Source organism: Diachasma alloeum, unplaced genomic scaffold (assembly GCF_001412515.2).
Source record: "Diachasma alloeum isolate Michigan unplaced genomic scaffold, Dall2.0 Dall_scaffold_00365, whole genome shotgun sequence".
NCBI lineage: Eukaryota > Metazoa > Arthropoda > Insecta > Hymenoptera > Braconidae > Diachasma > Diachasma alloeum.
The window spans coordinates 770,297-790,648 of record NW_021680504.1 but is presented as its reverse complement, the minus strand read 5'-3'; the positions used below and the strand labels follow the sequence as shown (position 1 = coordinate 790,648).

Here is a 20,352-nt window from a genome sequence, read left to right as displayed (position 1 = left end):
AAATTTAAGTAACGGTATCGTAATTTTTCACAGGAGATTCAGGTTCCTACAACCACATTTCGCTCCCGAATTATGGAAGATACGTAATTTTTATCGAATATTTCTCTCCGTGTTTGCCTTAGGATATTGTATCACGGTCTAGCTTACATGACGAATTGTTAATCTTTCGCTGATAGTTGTGACGTCCGGTGAAAAATAGATTTGACTCAATTTTTCTCTGACTTCAATAACAATTAGAGACTACCAGACGTGTTTGCCCTTTTAAATATTTTTGTCATGGACTCAACCAATTATTTTTCCATGGTTCAACGGTGCAGCTGTATAAAATAAATCATCTCTAATACAAGATTTTTAACTCAATTTCCGGAAAAATTCCAAACACGAAAAAATCAAGTTTCAAGAGATAAGCCGCCAAACACTCTTCAAGTGTTTGCCTGGGGCAATATTTTGTATCTTATAACTTGCACGCGACTGCATGTCGCTGATTAGACGAGGTCTATTATGGATCCCCCAAATATCTAATTAAATTTTTCCATTGAACATGAATACTGTCTGTATTTTCCGCTCAATTGCAAGTGAACTTATTAATCGACCCATTGTGTGATTTTATTCAGAATCTGTGATTCTCTTTATGAGTCTTTCATGGCTCAATTGAAATTCACTTGAATTAAAATCTGTTTTTTATAGAATCAGTTTCTAGTTTATATTGAATCGGTTTTTAACAAGTAAATTAGAAAGTATACTTCATATTCTACGGCAACAATTATCACGTAAATTAATTATCATTTTTTTGTAACTATTTCGAAGTGAATCTTTCTTTGTTTTAAATATAGACTTGTGAGAGTCGTTTCAACCTAAATTGATATTCTTCGTTTATTAAAAAAGAATCCTGTTTCTTTCACTTTAATCAGTTCCTCTTAGACTTGAACCATGAAGGGAGATAAAATTTATAATTCCAATTTCATTCATTTTCAATCTAGACTATGTCTAAGAGTATTTTTAATAAATCAATTGAACCTTCAATTATTCCATCAAACCCTTTCCTCTTTGGCATAACATAGACAGTAGTGACGATGTATGCCTACACGATACAGATACCCTTGCTCATCCGGTCCCTTTGACAAAATCTTCATTCCTTTTCATCCTCTGTAATGAGAATACATATCCGTTCGATGGTATATCAGCACAATTATTATTAATTGAGCTTGCATTGTTAATGGGTGCAGATGTATGACGATGGTTTAGATGGGCTTGACTGTCAATTATCATTTACGTGAGGATGTACACTATACAGTGATACCTATTTACAGAGATTGTTCAAGATACATGCGTTTCAACATTAGTTCACACAACAGAGTTTGGGATGTTTAATTGATGATGCTGCATCAATCTGCTTGAGTGAATATTCCTTTGCAAATAAACACCATACTTTGGCGTTAAGAATAATTGGGTGAGTATCGTGTGTTCCCAAAACTAATTGTATTCGAAATAGCTGGTAGATTGTGGTATATTTATAATCTATAAAATTCGAATTTTTAGAAGTCTTTTAGTAGTCAATGCAGTAGTCTTTGCAAAGAATTTAGAGTCCGGAGTTTTTGGAACTCATCTTCCATGAAAAGCAAAAATATCAAAAAATTGGAATGAAAAATTGACCAGTATTATTTCAATTATCCGGAACTCTTTTTACGTTTACCAGAGCACATCAACTCTTGCAATAGCGGCGGGTAAAGAATTTTATGATAAGATACCCTTTATCAAATTCCTTTTTTCCGACTCCGTAATGAGAATATACTTCCGCCTCATAAGATATTTATAAAACTATGATAAATTAAACTAGCATCGTTGATAGCTACGCATGTACAACTATGATTTCTATAGACTTGGCAATTGATTATAATTTTCACGAGGATGCAAATTCCTATCAGAGGAAATCATTCAAGGTACATCCGCTTTAATATTAGTTTAAATAACCAACTTCGGAACGTTTAATTTGTGTTACTGCATGGTTTCGGTTGAATGCATATAATTTAGCATCTCATCATATCATGGCAATAAGAATAATTGGGTAAGTACTATATATCTTGATGATTCATTATCCTATTCTAAAACTGAATGATGAATTACACTGTTTCATTGGGATCATTTTCAATTAAGCGGTTATAGGATGATGAGTTTATTAATAATTGATGGATTTTTATTTCGAGGACTTCATTATTATTGTTTTTGTATTCTTTATTTTGTACCTGTGTTTATCAACCTTAAAAAGTATATCATCAAGCCCATGATGGGCCAGGCACGTCATAAATTTCTTCATCATATTCATTTTCGAGGGATGGCTTCGATTCATCTCCCATTCGACGATCATCGCTCACATCATTAAAATCATGAACATCATCAACTGTACAGTAAAATGGCAGACTTACTATCCTATTATTACATGAGCTTTCTGAACAATTTTTACATAAATATGAACAGAGTAAGCGATTTTCACATTCATTTAAATTTTTTTATGCGGTCGCGAAATGGCGTGCAAATTATTCTAAGGATGATTTTTGAACCACGGGAGACTCCTAGACCCCACTGGACAATGTTGGTACAGCTCTGGTTTTCAACTCGGAAACTAGAGTTCAAAACGCAAGTTTATAACGCACTGAGAGAAAAAATTAACTCTGCCGAAAAGATAAATGTTCACCTGTACAAAATTTTCTTGTCTCAAGATTATTCCCCACGAGAAAATATTCTGCAGCGAAAAATTTATTCTTTCCACTTGAAAATCTGACAGTGGCATATGAATACATATTCTTTCGAGTAGAATGCCAGGATTCAAATACCATGATAAATAATAATCTGTTTGACTGCAAACCAAAAAATTTTTCCCGAAGCAGAGCTGACAGGAGAACCATTCTTTCAGTAAAAATACGACTGTATAATCTGTACTGCGACTTTCTCTATTATTTCCAATATTACTCATTTGTTTCCCCGCCATTGATAGTTATTGATTGAGAAATCAAAGTCCAGTTCTGAGGTCACAAACGGATAAGTTTGAGAAGATCAAACCTCTGATCCGCAGAAAATTTCAAAAATTTCAGCGGAATAGTGTACTTCTTTTCCGCTTGACTTGTGTACGTGAAAAAAAAAAACAGATTTTGAGGCGACAAATTATTTATCTATTTACATCAAACTATACGTTAACTCCACGTATCTTATATTATTAGACGAAGTTATCTCGATATTTTTGAGCGGAATAAATATATTTTCGGCGCGCGTCTCGACAAATAAATGTTAATATCTCGAAAACTATTAGTGATACAGACAAATGAGTCGAAAACCATTCTGTTCGTCTCGAAATTATCTAAATCTTTGCTGTTGCATGTCTCGATCACTTCTCAATAGTTTCCGAGATATTTTAATCCAAAGTGACTGCTCCAAGGGGCATTTTGTTAATAAACAAAAACCACACTTTGGGACTCTATCACATTTGATCTACACGTTATTCTGAGCATTAAAAAAAAATCATCGAAATCGGTAATTTATAAAGAAAAATCGACAACAAACCTCTTTTTCCGACGCGCTCCGACTGGACTAGTAAGCTGTAGCGTAACGCCCATTCCTCGAATTTCATTGGTCGAACATTCGGATCCGCCCGCACGTGTTCGACTTCGGTCGGTTTTCGGTTTTCGTGTCACGATTTGTCTTTAACACGCGCGCTCAAGTGCGCGATCGTTCTCGTGTTAAAAATGTGTTGTGTTTCACTCTATACGATTGGATTTTCCAGAATTCTCTTGGTGCTCAATGCCGTAGTTTTCGCAAAGAATTCGGAATTGGGACTATCCCCCGAGGATTCTGAGGAATATGTTGGGTGGCTATTTAATGATGCGAAGAGGAACGAACGAGCCGAAAAAGAAGAAGAATTTCAAATTTGTCGTACTGATGCCTGCAAAATTATATGTTAGTGAATTGAATTTTTTTTCGAAATCCGTGAATAATGAGGGCTAAATTGCGTCATGGATTTTTATCATTGTTTCAGCAAACGAATTTCAGAAAAGTATGAATAAATCGGTAGACCCCTGCGACAATTTCTACGACTACGTTTGTGGAGCGTGGAATGGACGAGTTGATATTATACCACCTTATGAAGGGAGCTGGGGACGTTCAGAGTTATTCCAATTCACTGTGAACAAGAAGATCAAAGGTATCATGCGGGATATCGACATCAATGTAATCTGTAGAGTAATTAAAATTATGACTTTATTTTAATTCAGTAGCGAAGTGATGAAGTGGTACAAGTCAATTTTGACTATTGACCAGTTTTCAATGAATACCTTGGAACCTTTTTTGTACAGCCGGTTGAGAGCTACAAAATGTGATTACCAAAATTTCGCTCTCTCAGATTTGGAAATATTCCTCAAAAACTCAACTGGGAGATAAATCGACTTAAACCATTTTACCACTTCGCTACTGAATTATTCTTTGATTATTCAGGTATCCTGGAATCAGAGCCTCAATCCAGTGACATTCTACCTGTCAGGCAAGCGAAAAAAATGTATAGCTCCTGCATGGACCTCGAAGAACGGGAGAGGCGTGGGCTCAAACCTTTGGAGTCAATTTTAATGCGAACAGGGGGTTGGCCAATGATTATGGATCCAGAGGAGTGGTATGAAGGTGAAATCTCCTGGCAAGAAATTGAGAAGAACTATGTATACATCAACGGCAGGTTCATTTTTGTCGACATTAGAACTCCCTGGTACAGAAAAGAATTCAACGAACCATTCCTGGAACAAATAACTGTACGTCACCTATTTTTAAACCTCTTCTACAGTTCCCGAGACTTGATGGAAATGATTTTTTTCAGCTTGCACCTGGCGCTGTACCATTTTCTACAGAATTCCCCAAAGAATATTTTATGTCTCGGAGCGAAAGGTCAGAAGAGTATGCAAGCGTGATAGAACAGGTTGCCAAGGAGTTCATCAAACATAGTAAAGCCGCTGTGACAGATGAAATGTTGAAAAAAGATATTGAGGCTTTAGTGGCATTCGATATGCAACTTTTTAGGGTATGGCATAGATTTAGCTCCATTATCAAATCATTTTAAATCATTATTAAATCATTTTGTAACTCTTTCTTCATTCTTCTGAAGCTGATCACAGACGATCATGGTGACGAGGATTCAAACGTTGGAAAATTCTTGGAGCGTTACAATAACGACGTTGCTGATCTTGCTGACAAAGATAAGGTAATTATCAATACCCCGATATCTGGATTTCTTATTGAAACACTAATTCATCTGTTTGTAGATTGACTTCGAGAGTTATTTCAAAATTTTGTTCGGAATGGAGAACATTCACATTGAAGATTCGATGGCAATGAGCATTCAGTCTCCATCTTACTACAGTAAACTAACAGTGTTGTTGACAGAGACACCTGCCCGGACCATTGGTGAGCTTTACGTGAAGTTGCTATGAGTTATTGGTATCATTTGCATGCTCAGAAAGATCAGTTCTTTTTTCTTTACGGCAGCAAACTACATTCAGTGGAATTTCGTGAGTAGAATGTTGCTTTATACAACGAAAGAATTGGAAAAAATTTTCAATTCACAGGTGAAGAAAGATAATGGTGCAACGGAGGGACCGCCACGGTAATTATTATTAGAGGAGTGATTTGTTTTCCGGTGAAGTTGCTTTCACCGTATTCACTGATTCATTATTTTCAGTTGGATGGAATGTGTACAGAAGGTCAAAATGGATCATGCCTCCTCCTACGCATTTGTCACAAAGTACTTCGATAAAAGAACGGAAAAGGCTGTAAGTGAATCGTTTCACTTTTATTTTACGTATCTTTCTTTATGCATAATACCTCAATAAAGCAAGAATTTTTTAATCATCAGGCACTGGCACTAACGGAAAATATCCGAAAAGAAATGGAATCGCAAATCGATGAATCAAACTGGCTCGATGATGCTGCCAAAGAATTGTCAAAAGACAAATTGAGGAGCATGAATATCTTCATTGGCTTCCCCACCTGGTACAGAAACAAAACTGCTCTGATGAACTTATACAAAGGGGTTGGTAATCATAATTATAATGTTCAACATAACATTAATCAACTTAATATTCTGATGAGTCAATTATACGCAGTTGAAAGTTGGATACGACTATTTTGAAAATATCCTGAGCTTCGAAAAGTACGCAGTAAGGGAGAAGTTACGATATCTGAAGAACGAAAAGGATGAAGAACCGTAAGCATCAAATAAGCTTTTTCGCTCCATGCAAAATATTAATCAAAATATAACTTCTAGCTGGGCTATGCAACCTGTAGTTGTTAATGCTATGTATGGACCAGAGAGTAATAACATAAGTAGGCATCTTATATAAACACATATCATTCTCCAATAATTGTATCCGAATTACTCAATTGGAGATTTTTTACAGATATTCCTGCTGCAGATTTCCAAGCCCCCTTCTTCACTCCAAATTTCCCAGAGTGAGTACTTTTCAAATATTTTCTATGCAATTAATTTCAATATATTCTAGATGAAAATTATTTCCTTTTGTAGTAATATTAATTACGGTTCGATTGGCTGCATAATAGGTCACGAGATAGGGCACGGTTTCGATGATAACGGTAAGTGTCAATGAAATCCTCCTCTCATCGTAATGATACTATCTGATAACTATCCGATAACTATCTGATCTGGTAATTTGACAAATATTACAGGAATCAAACTGGGCAAAGACGGCAAGGAGACTAAATGGTCAAACAACATGATAGAAGGCTATTACAAGCGCGCTGAATGCTTCTTGGATCAATTTAATAACTATTGGGGTGTAACGGAAATTACATCTTACGGTGGAACTCCGGAATATCGCGTGAGTGTACATACATTCCCAGGGAAAACGGGTACTTAAACAATGGAGACATAACTCTTCGTTATTCGGTAGGCGAGGAGCATTGGCCGTAAGACGAGAGGTGAAAACATAGCCGATACAACAGGACTCCACTCAGTTTTTGAGGCATATCGAAAATTACGAGAGAAGAGAGGCAGACCTGACGACAAACTGCCTGGCTTCGAGGAATATAGCGATGATCAAATGTTCTTCATTTCATTTGCATCTGTGAGTATTAATAACTTTCTTCTTCCCCACAATGATCTAATTTGCATAATATAATTTTCATAAAATATGTCTGCACAGAAACATGACTACCTCGGTACATAGAGGAACAGAGTCAACAAAAAATAGTAAAACTAAGGTGAAATGTAAATTACTGAACAGTGTTCGGTGGAAATTCTTTGACAATTCAGCAAAATTCTATTCGCTCTCTAATTAACTGGACTGAACTTACTGAGACTTATGATTTTAAAGTAACTCTACCCTTCGCCCGGGCTACGCTGTACTTTTGGATATTTTCAGTTTTAAAATTTTTCAACTAAATTGCATGGAAAAAATTTGAAAAAATTCATACCCAGTCAGTATTATCTAAATTAAATTTCGCAAAATACTCATATTTTTTCAAACATTTCCCTCTTATACATAAATTATAAAACTTGTTTGCTAAACGGTGGATTATTTTTTATGAGGTGTCAAAAAAATTCTTGATTTTTTCACATCTAATGAAAAAAAATTCATATTTTAATCTTTCATTACAATTAAATGTTGATTTTCACATAAGACACTGGATTAAATCCTGATTTTTAAACGTTTCTTCTTTGAAAAAACAAAACGATAATTAAATTGAGAAAAAAATTAGAATTCCGAATCTAATCGAGTGTTCTGCAATTTTTTTGCAGTTTTCAATAATCTTTGACTTTACCGTAAGGGTAGAGCTACTTTAAATTGAGACCTTCAGGCTCAAATCAAGACTTTTGTCAATGGTATTTCAAGACCTTTGAAATCTTAAAATAAGGTATCATTTTTTTGGTTTTATGTTCATGATACGATATTTAAAAAAAACTGTCTGCAGGCGTGGTGTCAAGTCATGAGGCCAGAATACGCCGAAAAGCTGAAGAATCAAGATGAGCACAGTCCTCCTCGTTTAAGGGTGATGGGAGCAGTATCAAATACCGATGATTTCGCCAAAGCTTTCAACTGTCCGAAGGGAAGTCCGATGAATCCGGAAGATAAGTGCGATATTTGGAAAGCTGAGAAATCAACTCTGACCAATGAAATTGACGATAACCTGTGGAGCAGAAGACGACGTCGTAGCAGGTGGTCACTCAACGGATGGTGATTCCTATCACTAGAATCAATTACCGGCATAAATTAAATTGTTTGTAATCTCGAACTATCCTAATCGCTGTCTATTGTACTGAAAATATAATCGCCAAGTGAATCAATGACATCTTCTGTGCAAATGATTAAATTCCCTCACAATCCTTCACATTGAAATTCCGATCTAGCAATCATTACTATTGCATCAGCCAACTTGATTCAACGCATATCGCGCAGTATTTTATGTAAATAAAAAAGAACCTGCAGACAGCGCTTATTACAATTCATACTCGCAATCCTCACAAAGGCATTGATCTTAATTTTCTTGAATAGTCAAAACCAATTTCAAATTATATAAATAGTAGTTTTCTGCATGAAGGTAAAAAATTGAATAACAAAGGAGATGCATGCATTGCGTCGGCAGTTAGTACTAATAAACGCGAGAATAATTTCTGAGTAAAACGTCGTACATCTCGTTAACCTTTTTCCGCATTCGGTCTACACAAAAGTCATGATGAGTATATGACATTGAACAGTCGGCGCTGAAGACGATTGCCAAGCGGTATCATCTCCCGTCGATTCTAAGATGAAATTCAAATCCATAGTGTACGTCGCGGTATGAAAACGGTGATAAACATCTGATATAACTGGAATATTTTTGTTCAGATTTCTTCTGATAGTTAAGTGGATCGATGGAGTTACTTGTTACACTGTTATTCGAAATAATCGAGAGTCATCGACAGTTTGCAAGACTAAGGAATGCAAAGCGCTCGGTGAGCATTCGAAACCAGTGATTTATGATTAATAAAGACATTGCGTTTTCTTGTTCAGGGAATATGATCGGGGCGGGAATGAATAAATCAGTGAACCCTTGTGATGATTTCTGGGAATATACCTGCGGAAATTGGATCTCTCGAAGTTCTATTCCACCCGGCGAGGCCGTATGGAATCGATTTGTGTTGCTTTTCAAGCAAGCGAAGGAGAAAACACGTGGCAAGTTTAGCGCGCTAATTACGAAATAATGGTTCAGTCATAACATCCCTCCAATCATAATGGAAAATTGATATTTCAGAGATTTTGGATAGTGCTCCCAAATCCGCAGACTACGAAATGTTGAATAAAGCGAGGAGATGGTACAGCTCGTGCATGAATACAGGTAAAAGCTTTATTTTCATTTAGAGGAAATATTAATGGAAAACAATGGAATATGTAGGTCAGAGAGAAGCAGTTGGGATCAAACAACTATGGACTATTATGGGGAATATTGGTGGTTGGCCGATAACAATGACGGACCGTGAATGGGCAGCGAGGAATGTCTCGTGGCAGAATGTCGATCTTTATTACGGTGGGTTAATCGGCCGGCATGCATTTTATTTGATAGAGAGCGGAAAGAATTATGCGGATCTACTGCGGTATAAAATTATGGTGAGCGCTAAAAGTTGATGATGAATATTAAATCGTTGAGATGGAATTTTCTTTCACTCCCTGCATTCATTCAATTTATTCGCTTTTATATGACAAGAGAATCCAGTGCAGTGAAAAAAAAGCTAAAAGTGTATTTTTCCAGGAAGCTATTATCGCGTAAAAACCCACTTCGATATGCTTCAATTGACACATGGATTTTGATTGTTGAACAGGTCACGAAAGCACCTCTTCCATTAGCCTATAAATTGCCAATTCTGCGAAAGAAGTTCGACGAGAGGGACCGAGATGCATACATCAAACTCATAAAAAATGTTGCCCAGACTTTTATCGACGCGAAAGGTTCTAGAATAAATGCCGCCAGAATCTCCAAGGACGTAAACGACATGGTCAACTTCGAAGTCAAGCTGAGCAAAGTAAATTTGAATAGTATAAGCTAGTTTACCGAAGTCTGCAAATTATTATTGAAGTTCGTTTCGTTTGCATTTACAAGATCCCATTAGGAAGATTATTCCAATATCCCACCGTGGAATACGTTACGTCCCACTATCACTATTATTTTGGATCGAGCGAAACAGCCAAGGTAATGCAACCACATATTATGCGTTATGAAAACCGACTATGACGGAGTAATATGTTCACTCCGAATGTAGGTCAACATAACTGATTATATCCAACAAATCTACAATTTCGGAAATCTGACGATACCATCCACTGAAGTCATCAACGTATACTACGATTACATGAACGAGTTGGGGACACTTTTGAAGGACACACCAATGCGCACTATTGGTATTGTTAATTTCAATGTATCTACCACAATCTCATGCGATCAGACGTAACAATTAATTTTCGATAACATCGCACAGTGAATTATGTGCATTGGCATTTTGCAAGCGATCTCATCGATGCCACTAATCACAGGATGAATAATTTTCTGGTGGAATTCAAAAGGGATACGTATGGCGTCAGAGGCAACAGACCTGTGTGAGTACTTCATCAATTGATGAGTGTAATTTCAAATTAATTCATTCTATCTCCAGGTGGGAGGAGTGCGTTGGAGCGATGCATCTGCATCATGCTGTTGGTCCAGAGTTTGTAAAAAAGTATTTCACTGATCGAGACAAGGACACGGTAATTTTACATATTCAGGCGTTAGGTATACGATTTAGTGACGAATTTTATAATGCACAGGCAATGAGAATGATTACGTCTCTGAAATCAACACTGGAGCAGGAAATTCGGAAAGCCAACTGGATAGATGATTACACCAAAAACATCATCATCAGGAAATTAAAGAATATTCTTGCCTTGATAGGCTATCCAGATTGGTACGATGATAGGGAATTCATGACGACAGCCTACTGGGACGTATGTACTTCAAGTAATTCAATTGTTTATCGCTTGTCCAAACGTCTTAATGGATAAGTGTCATGAATAATTTCAGCTGTCGATAACTTCGAATTATCTAGACAACATTATCAGCTGGGCGAAATTCATAGCAGGGAACAAAGCCAGATTACTGAGGAGCAAGGACACACGGACCCTGTGAGACAATATTTCGAGTATAAATTGAAAATTCAGAGGATATAACCAATGTTAATCATTTCCAGGTGGTACGGGGATCCCGTAACCGTCAATGCATTCTATCGGATTTTTCTGAACAATATCAGTAGGTAATTTATTGTATACTAAAAATAAATGTCCCCAACTATCGCTCCACTAATCAATATTTATCACCAGATTTGCCGGCGGCAACGTTCCAACTCCCGTTTTTCTCGCCGGTCCTCCCAGAGTGAGTGGGATTGATCATGAGGGTCATTTGAATAAAAAATTCGATAAAGCCACCGTTCTGTTTCAGTGTTGTGAATTATGCTGTGCTCGGATCCATCGCCGGCCACGAAATTTCGCATGCATTCGATCCCCTAGGTAATTGTGAAACTTTGCAGAGCATTGGCTACAGTTTTTAAATATATTTCCACCTTTATAGGTATTCAGTATGATGAAAACGGTAGATTCCGGAGATTGGGATCAAATTTTATGGGAAGTTATATTGAAAATGCAGGATGCTTTGACGATCAGTATAAAAAGTATGGGCGGAACAACAGGGTGAGTGAATAGACATCAATGGAAAAACTGGGGTTTGAAATGGAGAAACTGTTGTCCCCAAATTGAAGTCATTTTGAGTGTCTCAAATTAAGACATTAAGACATGCATTCTAAATATTCTCGGTGTCCTAATCGAGGATCTATTATTGTTTTTCCAGATACTGCATTCTTTCTTTTCACTGTTAATTTTAGTTAGGAAGTTGGTAAAATAAGAGCAAAGGAATTTTTTGATCAAAACCCTCATGGAAAATTTTTGTTCCTAAAATAATAATTAAAATTTGAACGCCCTTCTGATCCTGCAATGATACTATTGCCTTCATTCGACGTCTCTTACTCTCATCACCCTTTTGACACCTAATAAAAAAATAAAAATAAAAATTTAAAATTAAAAAAAATATTTAAAATAATAAATTTAGAACTTCAATAAATTGAAAGAAAATGGATAAGTCACCAGAAAAATCTTATGATTCCCTTTCGTAATTGGGTTAATGTCTTGCCGTTTTGAAAAAAAAAAAAAAACAATTGCAGATAGGTGTAACGACACTCCACGAAAACATAGCTGACAATCAAGGAGCTCGAGTATCCTTCGAGGCATACGAATCGCGCACCCCGAAAAGAGGATCCCCCGAACCTAAATTACCAGGACTCGAGGACTACTCAACCGAGCAAGCATTCTTCATCCTCTTTTCCAGCGTGAGTTTCTATGATTAATTTCCCCCTTAGGGGACCCCTCCAATTACCCGAAATAAATGTCTATCATTACAGTTATGGTGCAGCAAAGCTACCCCAGAATTCATGAGGAAAAAAGCAACGGATGAGGAGGATCATCACAGTCTGCACCGTTTGCGGGTCATTGGTACCCTATCAAACATGGAAGATTTTGCAAAAGCCTTTAACTGTCCAAAAGGATCTCCCATGAATCCCCAGAACAAATGCAATCTCTGGACGAGAAAAGCACGAACGAATCAAGATTTAACAAGATGGATGTGGGGCCATTCCGCCTGATTAAGACGAATGATAACACTAAACTGCATTCTATTTACATTTTTTCTTCATCCCTTGAGTTTTGAAAATAGGCCACTTATTGTAAATCACGTCACTGCCGCTTTCCAGTGCCAAAACGAAATGGAAGAAGCCATTTCAGAACACATGAATGTAACTATCGCAAGAAAAATTATATCTCTCAGTCACGAATGGACTTATCTGTATTGCACCGGGGTAAATGAAAATTCCAAGTTTTACCTGGTTCTACAGGCATTACTCTCCATCACGCGTATTGAATGCTCTCTCTCTCCTTTTGTATTTCTGTCTCATCGATACGCGTGCACTTTCGGCAATGAAACTGTAAATCACTGTATACTGTTTTCATTGAGCAACTGGAAAAGCTAAAGCTTCCACTTCCAACTGCGAAAAGTGTTTACTTTAATTCCCTGAAAATGGGAACACATGATTGAAAAGGGTAAATTGCGAATGAACACGAACCAATGACAGCATGAATTTCGCACGCGAAATAACAATTTTTCATGGAACTGGTCGATGCAGAATTACTATCCATAAATTTGGTACCTACATTGAATTTTGGCGATGTATCCCTGGAATAATCGAATGACTAGTTGGTCCTAGAGTAGAGGGTAGGTTTCTCCTGGTACCGTACATCGCCGTCTCTGGAGAATGGGATAGATAATTTGAAGGCAAACCAAAGTGAACGAGAAACGTTGGAATTCCGTTCGAAACGCAATTCCATTTCGTACGAGTAGAAACGCTCCCTTGATACGCAGATGGGTAGTGATCTCGAGAATGGGTTGCTGGAGCTGTTCAACTCAACGATCATGTGAGAGAAATTTCATCAGCCCAGTGGAATACATTTTGTATATTTTCGGTTCTGCACGATAAATTCGGGTTGAACGTAGGATATCGCCTAGAGAATCTGTTTTTCGTTCGAGAGAATTTTCTGGGGCGCTGGGAATTTATTTAATTTATTCCGTTGCTAAATCCCACATGAAGGTCGAAATTTTTGGCAGAAGGCCTCAACAAAACATAATGAGAATTCATCTTGGAAAATGACGGAAATTAATGAAATGGACTTTTATTTGATATTTTCGAGTAAAAGGAAGGAAAATTGCACTTTCGTTATCGCTTTCCCTAATTTTTAAGGTGAATTATTGTTTATTAGTGTCCGTCTGTCGATTTGTACAGTTGTGCTGCCAAGAATTCAGCAGCGACAATTCCGTTATCTCCCTTAGATTCGCAGATATTCCTCGAAAACACACGGAGAGAAATATCCAATAAAGATTAGGTATCTTTTCCGTAATTTCGGAGCAAAATGTGGTTGTAGAAAATTTTACGGAATTGTCACGGAATTTTTCCAGAGCGTTCCGTAATTTTTATCTGAATCGCCTGTGAAAAACTGCGATACGGTCACTTAAATTATCTGAGTCGATCCCATAATCGGTGAGCGAATTGCGAGTTCCATAATTTTTACTGAACATTTCTCTCCGTGCAATTGAGGCCTAAAAATAGCCATTAAACTGTAAAAACTAATGTCATCAAGACATCTTAATTCAAGCAAAAAAACTGATTGCCTCTTTCCACGTAACATAGTCTACCATTGAGACAAAATAAATGAAATATTTGGAAAACCAAATAAGACACCACAAGTTTGAAACAAAATCTCCTCAAGTAAAACACCTAGAATGTTTAAAATGCATGTTTAAAATGCATAATGTTGTAACTGGAGATACTAGATGTGAAAGTGATTATCCTCTTACACATTCATCAAACTCGATTTTTATAAACTGATTTTTCATTCCGGATACAATAAAAGCCGCTGGAATTCAATGACACTATACAGAACTCTTTTTCGACTCTATTCGCTGCACGATTCCAAGGAGTCTTGCATATATAGCCAGAAGGTGCAAGCGCAAGCACCATTGGTATTAGTATGCAACCAGCGCGACAGTCCAGACGCATAACCGCAAGTATTATTCTGAAATATGATACCAAATACCATTGGCCTCCGGTTACACGCACGTCGTGCCAACGAGTTACGAGCTTCGTATTCCCGCTTGGTCGTGGCGGTGCGATATGCCACGTTCTTCTATCCGCTCCCTCTGTCGTACCAAGTTATTCCTGCAAAAAGGGTCATTTAATATTTCTTTTTTATCCAACTATTTTCCTCCCCCCTTCGGTCCTCTTTTCCGTCATTGCAGGAGTGTATCGCTTGGAGATCGCTCTTCAACTGGGCGATTCAGCAGGAGGGTATACTTTGCCAGAAGGGGAATTGAGTTTATCTGAAGCACAGCGTGTATATTGCGACCAATAAAACTAGACTGCCTCATAGATTCCAGGCCAAGGCTTCATTGTCGACATTCTCGAGAGGAGATTACATCTTGGAAGACTGACAAATTGCTGAACATCTCGATTCTTTCCCATTCTGAGGAACGACTTCGACACTGTGACGCGAACTATTTGGACTGAGGGCAATACTGTGTATCAAATGCGAGGGGTAATTCGGTGAATGAAGATTCAGGATGAATGCCCTTAACTTGAGGATCTTTTCAGAAAAATGGGAACATCAAAGCAATGCCAAGGAAATGGAATGAGGTCTTTATTTGGATGTCGATCAGTGTTGGAAACAATTTGAAATTTCGGGGATAGTAATCTTTGGGAGAACGATATTAAATTCGATTCAGGGGTTAAAAAATAATTAAAACTGGAATTTCAAGTCGACTTATCTCCCAGTTGAATTTTTGAGAAATATTTTCGAATGTAAGGGAGATATCGAAATTTTCGTAATTACATTTGTTATAGCTCTTAATCGGCTCTATAAAAAAGATGATAACAAAAATTTTGCCATCGCCCTTAGATTCCGAGATATTTATTGAAAACTGGCCAATAGTCAAAATTGACTTATACCGTTTTACCACTTCGCTACTGAATTAAATTAAGAATTTTTGAATTCATTGAAATGTCTGTGGAATTAAAAAAAGTTTGAGCTTCCAGAAATTTTCAATGACGAAATTACTTGACACTTCATGAGAATCGTTTGATCAAAATTTCTAAAGAATTTAATGATCAATAATTTTGATTTCTACATTGAGAAAAACCCACTAATGACACAAAAACAATGGCCTGGGCAAACAAAAAATGGAATCATAAGTCGTTTTTGGTGACATCCATTTTCCTCTAATTTATTGAATTTCTGAATTGAGTGTCGGAAAGGTGATGAGGGTAGAAAATATCAGATGAATTCAAACATAACTTCACTACAATACCAAAAGCGCGTTGAAACTTCAGATATTATTCTAAGGAAAAATACTTTTCATCAGTGTTTTTAATCCCAAAAAGTTCTTTTATTCTCATTTTCCCTTCGAATTCCCCTTCAATATCACTATATCGCACATTCTTCCGTTCTTCAATTATTTTCATCAATTATGGTGTGACATCGCAACATCCTCCTCTCCTCCCCAATCGCCTGACGCAATATTTGAACGCCTCCCGGTTCTTATTTTAAGAACCCAGGGCTCTTGATTTCAAAACTCTTATCCTCGTGGGGACACAAACGTCTTAAAGAAGGTGACAAAAGCGTCTCAATATCAGACACTGCTTTTCCTACTTCATCAGCCGTGCCACCCATCAGCAGGCACAGGTGTCTACCCCCTGCCCACAAACTCCCCTGCGACACCAACTCTTCTTTTATTTTCCGCCACCAACAACATCACCGGATGAAATGCCACCAGAGTTGAACGATGGTGAGCGTAAAAGCTCTCTCATTTGGTGGCAAACACGACATTGCGTGTCGTTTTACTTATAGTACCGTGAAAACTGAACACTGCCAGCTGTAAATATCTGCCTGTGGGCTGGGCTGGGTAAAGAACGAGGGCGTTACCGCTTACCCACGAGGCATTACTCACAACCATACCACTCGTTCGTTATTCCTCAACCCTCATTCTCATCCTCACCTCTCCTCCTCCCCCTCCCCCACCCCTCGCGACCTCTATTTTCTTCTACGCTATTTCCCATCACAACTGTGGTAATTAGCATAAACGTTTGTTTATCTCGCCTGCATTTTTACGCAAAATTATGCGTTTCCCCGTGCAATCGATTCTCGCAACGGTGTAATGTGACTCTTTGTTATCACGAGGCTCGTAAATACACTGTGAATAACGTTCCGTCAACTGGAATGTGGGGGAGGATGAAAAAAAAGAGAGTAAATATGAGAAATATAAGTGGAAAAAACGGCGGAAATATGGGTAAAGCAAATAATTTCTAGTTCATGGGAATAAATTTCCGCGGAAGAATGGAGTTTTGCGGAGACTTTTGCCTTGTTTAAATCTGCCACACGGTGAAAATAATGAAACGAAATGCTCCTGGATACGCGCGCCTTGTGCTAAATCGTCGTCTACAGGAGCAATCTCACATCACTCAGAACAACTTAAAGAAGTTGCAATGCAGCTGCTCGTTACCCGCTGAGCAAAACGGGATACTGCTTTTCTACGCCCTGTTTTGTTTTATTCCCGCCTCGAGCTGGAATGCCTCGTTTTCGTTAAACTTTCGTGTCACGTTTGAGTGGTACGAATTCTTGGGAAAATATTGTAATCGTGGTTTTATTTGAATCATTGACTGGGGGAGGTATTGCAGAAAAAGAATTTTGTTGAAAAATGCCTTTGAAGTTTAATAATCGTGTGTTGAATTTTCTGGAATTGTTACGAGAGGAAAAAGCAAGTGGAAAATGGAAGCTGTCTAGGCAAAATAACAATTTTTTGGCGAATTTTTAGCCGGAATATTATTTCTTTTACTAGACTTATTGCACGTTAGAGGGAAGTAACAACATGATTTTACTAGGGGCAAAATAATATGATTTGATTTTCATGATGACATGATTTTAAAATATCCGGACTACATCATAGCACCGGAATGCATGTCTTAATGACTTCAATTTGAGAACACAAACGTCGTGAAAATGGGGAAAAAAGTGTCTCAATTTCCGAGACACGATTAAACATTTCGAAACCCAATTATTTTAAATTTCCGACCTGAGCGACAGATTCCATAAAAGATTTGATCTCAGATTGAATTAAAATTCGCATTGCGAATGCAAGTACGACTATTGCTCACTTTTAAAAAAATTCCTACCAGTATAGTTGCTGTTAACGAGACTTCTTAACTATTCCTTAATAGTTAACGAGACGTGGTAATAGTTGAGTAGCCTTACAGAGGCTTCTTAACTATTCGTTAATAGTTAACAAATCGTGGTAATAGTGAAGAAACCTCGTGAACAGCACCTAAATCGTTCCACCTTTCCTACCATTATTGAGAAAATTTTTCCCTTCGCTGTCTGCCTCCAACAGCTCCAATCCGTAGTTGAATTGTCGATGGGTTTTCCCTGCAAATTGCCGCCGTCAGTGTTCCACAGCCGAATCACTAGAGCCTCCAGCCAAGGGACAAGGGGACAATTCGACGTACACAGGGATTATATACCCGGTTAGAAGGGAAAAGCAAACGGGACAGGGAGGAGACAAGAGAATTCAAGTATGTGTACACCTGTTCCACGAAGCCAGTATGTACCTGACAATCTCTGGGTGCCATTCGTATGCAACAGTTTTCGACTGGATTCTCTCGTCGGGTAACGCCCACCGGGAATTAGTGCTCCTGTCGATTGAACGATACCGGAAATTGCAGGGTGAAACTTTGGATCGCGCTGCGCCCGAGCTCTTCCCCACTCATCCGAGAGTAGCGTCCACCCCTTCACAATTTCCACCGCGTCCCTCGGCGCTTCGCAGCAATTATTGAGCGTCCCGGTTTTATTCGCCAACGGTAAAATATATAGGGGCAACCCATCGCGTCGCACAGACATACACTCCCAAAGGCCACGGACAACTCGAATCAACAGAATCAACAAAAGCGAACTCGAGTGTGCCAATCACTACGGATAACATATACAGTGATGACGGGATGGTAGGAGTTGACGAAAAATAAAAAAAAAACGAGAATCCATATGAATTATTTTCAATCCCATTCCGATTCTGCTAGGTATCTCTGTTTATCTGTGATAAATAAAGGACAGAAAAGAATGATCAAATAGAAAGGAGGGATCACGGGAATCCGAATTGTTGATGAGATTCGGCAATCAGACGGGTTGCAGGATCCGTGGATGATTGTTTCACTTGAGCTTGAAAAATAGATGAACTGGGAATATACAAGTGCGGATGTGTGTGTGGATGCCCTCAAAGTGAAAATTCCACGAGCGGTCAAGTGGTTCCTCCATGACTGCGTTTTCATTGCAAGCAACTGGATAGAATTCTTTTGAAACGAGAATTGAACGTGAAGTAGAGGTCGGAGTCGGGGAGAGGGTCAAAAACCGCAGTGAAAAGCTCTTATGCTTATTTAACGAAGAGTCTTTCGCTTCTGTTTGCGGCAGCACGGGGGAGGTGGGGGAATTTTCTGGAATGCGGAGAATGCGGGGAATTGAGGGAAATATCCGGCTGGAGTTAATGTACTGGCGATAATAATTTGTAGGATGGTGAGCATTATGGGGGGAACAATGGTAGGGTTTCGGAATTACAGAAATTGATGAATGGGAGGTGACAATATGTAAAATAGATTTGAATGTTCTGGGTTGAGAAAAATATGATAAAGAATCTTGGAATTTTCAATACACTGCTGGAAATTTTTTGAAAATTAATCAATAGTTGCACTTGAATTCTCAATGTTGTGAATTTGAATTCACTACGAAATCACACTGTTCATGCAATTTCTCATTGAGGTTGGAAATTCAGGATAATCAGATTCTCCATATTAGATTATTATTCTAGATGTCACTGATATTTTAATGACACCTAGAATTTTCAAATTCATTGCGGAAATTGAACATCACATCTAACTGATATTTCAGTGAATTGAAAATTCAGGGAAATTGTGGCTTGAATTTTCACATTATTTATTAATTTCCATTATCATGTGGACCTGAAAATTGCAATTCCATGAAATACTCCAGAATTCAACTAATTTTCAATAACAAAATACATGAATATTCCGGTGAATGCGTGATTGTTAAAAATTTCAAGCAATTTCGTCCTTGAAAATTCGAAATCGTAAGGAAAAATCAATGGAAACTGTAAATTTCAGTTCAATTATATAATGAAAATAGCTGAATAAACCGGAGGTGGGATTCCAGCTCAATAAAAAAATGACTGAAAGTTCAGGGTAATTTGGTACTGAATACTCATGTGTTCTTTGCAAATAAAAAAATTGAAATTCTCATGAATTTTCAATTAAATTTTAAATTCTACGGTTTTCTCCCCTGCAATGTTGAAAATTTTCATCTGAATTTTCCGTGTCAAATTCCGTAAATTTTTATCATATTTAAATGATAAAATCTCGGAAAATCATGTAATTGATAAATCAAATATTGCATTAATTTTCTGTTCGAATGATCATTCGAAAATTATTCGCATACCTGATTCTACAGTTCAATTATTTCGTGAAAATTTAGAAAAATCAGCAAAATTTAGGAAAAAATTGAAATTTCATGTCATTTTGTTTCTGAATAGTCCAATTGAACAACTTGATTGAATTTTCCATTGAAAATTCAATCAAGTTGTGAAATTTCCGTT

The 20,352-nt window shown here is 37.5% G+C and overlaps 3 protein-coding genes across 8 annotated transcripts in view; 2 read left to right on the top strand and 1 right to left on the bottom strand.

Annotated features, from left to right (window-relative positions):
- The window catches only part of LOC107041439 (CCR4-NOT transcription complex subunit 6-like), a 541,863-nt gene that overhangs the window by 49,553 nt on the left and 471,958 nt on the right, over positions 1–20,352 (bottom strand). The gene's annotated exons all lie outside the window — the stretch shown is intronic.
- LOC107041437 (neprilysin-4) lies at positions 2,016–8,335 on the top strand. 2 transcript variants are annotated; one of them, XM_015262008.1, is made up of 17 exons: positions 2,016–2,065; positions 3,776–3,948; positions 4,028–4,192; positions 4,483–4,787; positions 4,853–5,053; positions 5,138–5,233; positions 5,295–5,436; positions 5,518–5,635; positions 5,711–5,801; positions 5,885–6,061; positions 6,135–6,235; positions 6,296–6,354; positions 6,429–6,480; positions 6,554–6,621; positions 6,715–6,866; positions 6,939–7,112; positions 7,960–8,335. In XM_015262008.1, the coding sequence occupies exons 1-17, from the start codon at positions 2,046–2,048 to the stop codon at positions 8,224–8,226; spliced, it is 2,361 nt and encodes a 786-aa protein (XP_015117494.1). In that variant the 5' UTR covers positions 2,016–2,045; the 3' UTR covers positions 8,227–8,335. The 2 variants fall into 2 exon arrangements, with proteins under 2 accessions (XP_015117494.1, XP_015117495.1); XM_015262009.1 differs by lacking the exon at positions 2,016–2,065 and having other exon boundaries at positions 3,882–3,946.
- LOC107041438 (neprilysin-11) lies at positions 8,754–13,026 on the top strand. 2 transcript variants are annotated; one of them, XM_015262010.2, is made up of 18 exons: positions 8,754–8,813; positions 8,874–8,980; positions 9,039–9,200; positions 9,280–9,363; positions 9,421–9,632; positions 9,845–10,045; positions 10,123–10,212; positions 10,283–10,421; positions 10,499–10,616; positions 10,673–10,763; positions 10,824–11,000; positions 11,077–11,177; positions 11,243–11,301; positions 11,373–11,424; positions 11,491–11,558; positions 11,620–11,738; positions 12,266–12,430; positions 12,503–13,026. In XM_015262010.2, the coding sequence occupies exons 1-18, from the start codon at positions 8,794–8,796 to the stop codon at positions 12,740–12,742; spliced, it is 2,205 nt and encodes a 734-aa protein (XP_015117496.1). In that variant the 5' UTR covers positions 8,754–8,793; the 3' UTR covers positions 12,743–13,026. The 2 variants fall into 2 exon arrangements, with proteins under 2 accessions (XP_015117496.1, XP_015117497.1); XM_015262011.1 differs by having other exon boundaries at positions 12,514–12,640.